The following is a 2031-nucleotide window of genomic DNA, read 5'->3' on the forward strand; positions in this document are numbered from 1 at the left end:
TCGCGAAGCCTGTTACGCGAGACGTGGTCTGGCGTACATATAGCTAGTAATGATTGGCTGAGCGATTAGCGAAGCCCATAACTCCACTGACTGGAAAAGCAGGCCTAGCTATATGTGCGCCAGGCGCGTCACAGCGTAACAGTGTTTCGTGATATATCGCGAAGCCTGTTACGCGAGACGTGGTCTGGCGTACATATAGCTAGTTTAATCGACCATTTGATCATTTTTGGCTCATTTTTGTCAAGAAATACCCCCTAGCACCTAAACGGTACAAGATAGAGCCAAACGGACGAAATAATTGCCCAACGGGCTCTACTTTCACAAGTTACCCCCTGGGAACCCATAAAAAAAAATTGGATAAAAAAACATTTTGCGACCTGTAGTTTTTGATTTTTTAAAAAGACCATTTTTTGAGCTACAATGCTCATCTTCGAACTCCATCGGTCTTTTTATGGTACAAAACGACCCTTAAATTCCCAGCTCACTCTCTCATTTCTTTCTCGAGTTATCGTGCGGACAGACAAACAAACAAACAAACAAACAAACAGAATGAAACTTTTCTGGTCAGTGGAGTAATGGGCTTCGCTAATCGCTCAGCCAAAAAGCGCTCCTGGGTAAGGTGTAAGTATCCCGTTTTGATAAAGGTTGCCGTTGTCGGATATTGACGATGACGTTCCGGTTTTGATAAGCAGATTTTCAGTCTTATTTTGAAGCCTTATTGAATTTAAAAATACAAGCCTTAGCGCCTGTATATTTTGAATTTGCTTTTGGAGCCGGACTGTCTCGTTACCGGCCGGCAGGCCGTTTTTTTTTATAGACAGTCTCTTGTGGTCTGTCTCTACCCGAAGGAGTTTCCAGTTTTGATAAAGATGGCCGATTAACGTTCCAGTTATGATAAGCCGATTGTTTCCAGTTTTGATAAAGATGGCCGATTAACGTTCCAGTTTTCATATGCCGATTGACGTTGCTAGTAAAGATTCTCTGTAGGGGTGAGCGTTTTCTACGTTCCGTGCAAGCCCGGTAGCAGTCCGCTGTCATCGCTCTCGTTGTGTTATAAACACAGCGCCCTTCCCTTGCTTCGCGCCGAGTCAGGGTGGGCCAGCCCACTTGAGCCTCTCGCAGCGTTGCTCCTCGCGCGCCCCCCCGCACCCCAACCCCTGCCCACTTAGAGCTCAAACGGCACCGGGCGCCACATGGCCAGTCCACTTGACAAGTGATCTCTAGTCTTAACTTTTAAATTTGAACTACAGCGCTCTGCAATATGAAATGTGCTTGTTTTCGGGCACGCAGAAATTACGAATCCAGCCAAATTTGAATGGTGATTCTAGCATAATTTGCTGATTTTCGTTGTTTTTGATTTTAACCACAGCTTTCCGTAACAAGCCCTTCTGGGTAAGGTAAAGGTATCCCGTTTTGATAAAGGTTGCCGTTGCCGGATATTGCCGATTAACGTTCCGGTTTTGATAAGATTTTCAGTCTCGTTTTGATGCCTTATTGAATTCAAAGATACAAACCTTAGCGCCTGTATATTTTGAATTTGATTTTGGAGCTGGACTGTCTCGTTACCGGCCGGCAGGACGTAAGCGAAGTTGGCCAACCAGTTGGCCAACCAACCCATCCAACCTTACACGGAATCGACTTTCGACGATTTTTTCATATTTTTATTTTTTTTTCAGCGCAGATGAAGCCAAAATGAAATAAACGCAGTCAGGCACTGTTCCTGGGTGTATCCCCCACACCCTAATGACCCCCAGACACGTCTTGGCATTAAAAACCCAACGCCACAAACAGCATCCAAGGCGACTTCGGAGGCTGAGACCTTTTTTGTCTCGGGTGCCACGGGTACCCCGTCTGTTCGAGAGTGTTCTAGTGCAACCCGACAGTGCTGCCAACACACCGGAAGTCGAAATTTGCGCCCAGAAAAAAAGGTCTCAGGGCTCAAAGTCGGCCGAAAGCTTATCTCCGTCGTTATCTCGGCCGACTTTTGACGCTGAGACCTTTTTTGTCTAGGGTGCCACGGGTACCCCGTCT

The 2031-nt window shown here is 46.3% G+C and overlaps 1 protein-coding gene across 1 annotated transcript in view; it reads left to right on the plus strand.

Annotated features, from left to right (window-relative positions):
- LOC127748855 (glutamate receptor ionotropic, kainate 5-like) overlaps positions 1-2031 on the plus strand; it is an 11971-nt gene that overhangs the window by 713 nt on the left and 9227 nt on the right. The window contains exon 3 of the mRNA XM_052264138.1: positions 1370-1397. Coding sequence (XP_052120098.1) covers positions 1370-1397 — 28 coding nt within the window. The remainder of the gene's footprint in view (positions 1-1369; positions 1398-2031) is intronic.

Source organism: Frankliniella occidentalis, unplaced genomic scaffold (genome assembly GCF_000697945.3).
Source record: "Frankliniella occidentalis isolate FOCC.00 unplaced genomic scaffold, Focc_3.1 Scaffold16, whole genome shotgun sequence".
NCBI classification, from domain to species: Eukaryota; Metazoa; Arthropoda; class Insecta; order Thysanoptera; family Thripidae; genus Frankliniella; species Frankliniella occidentalis.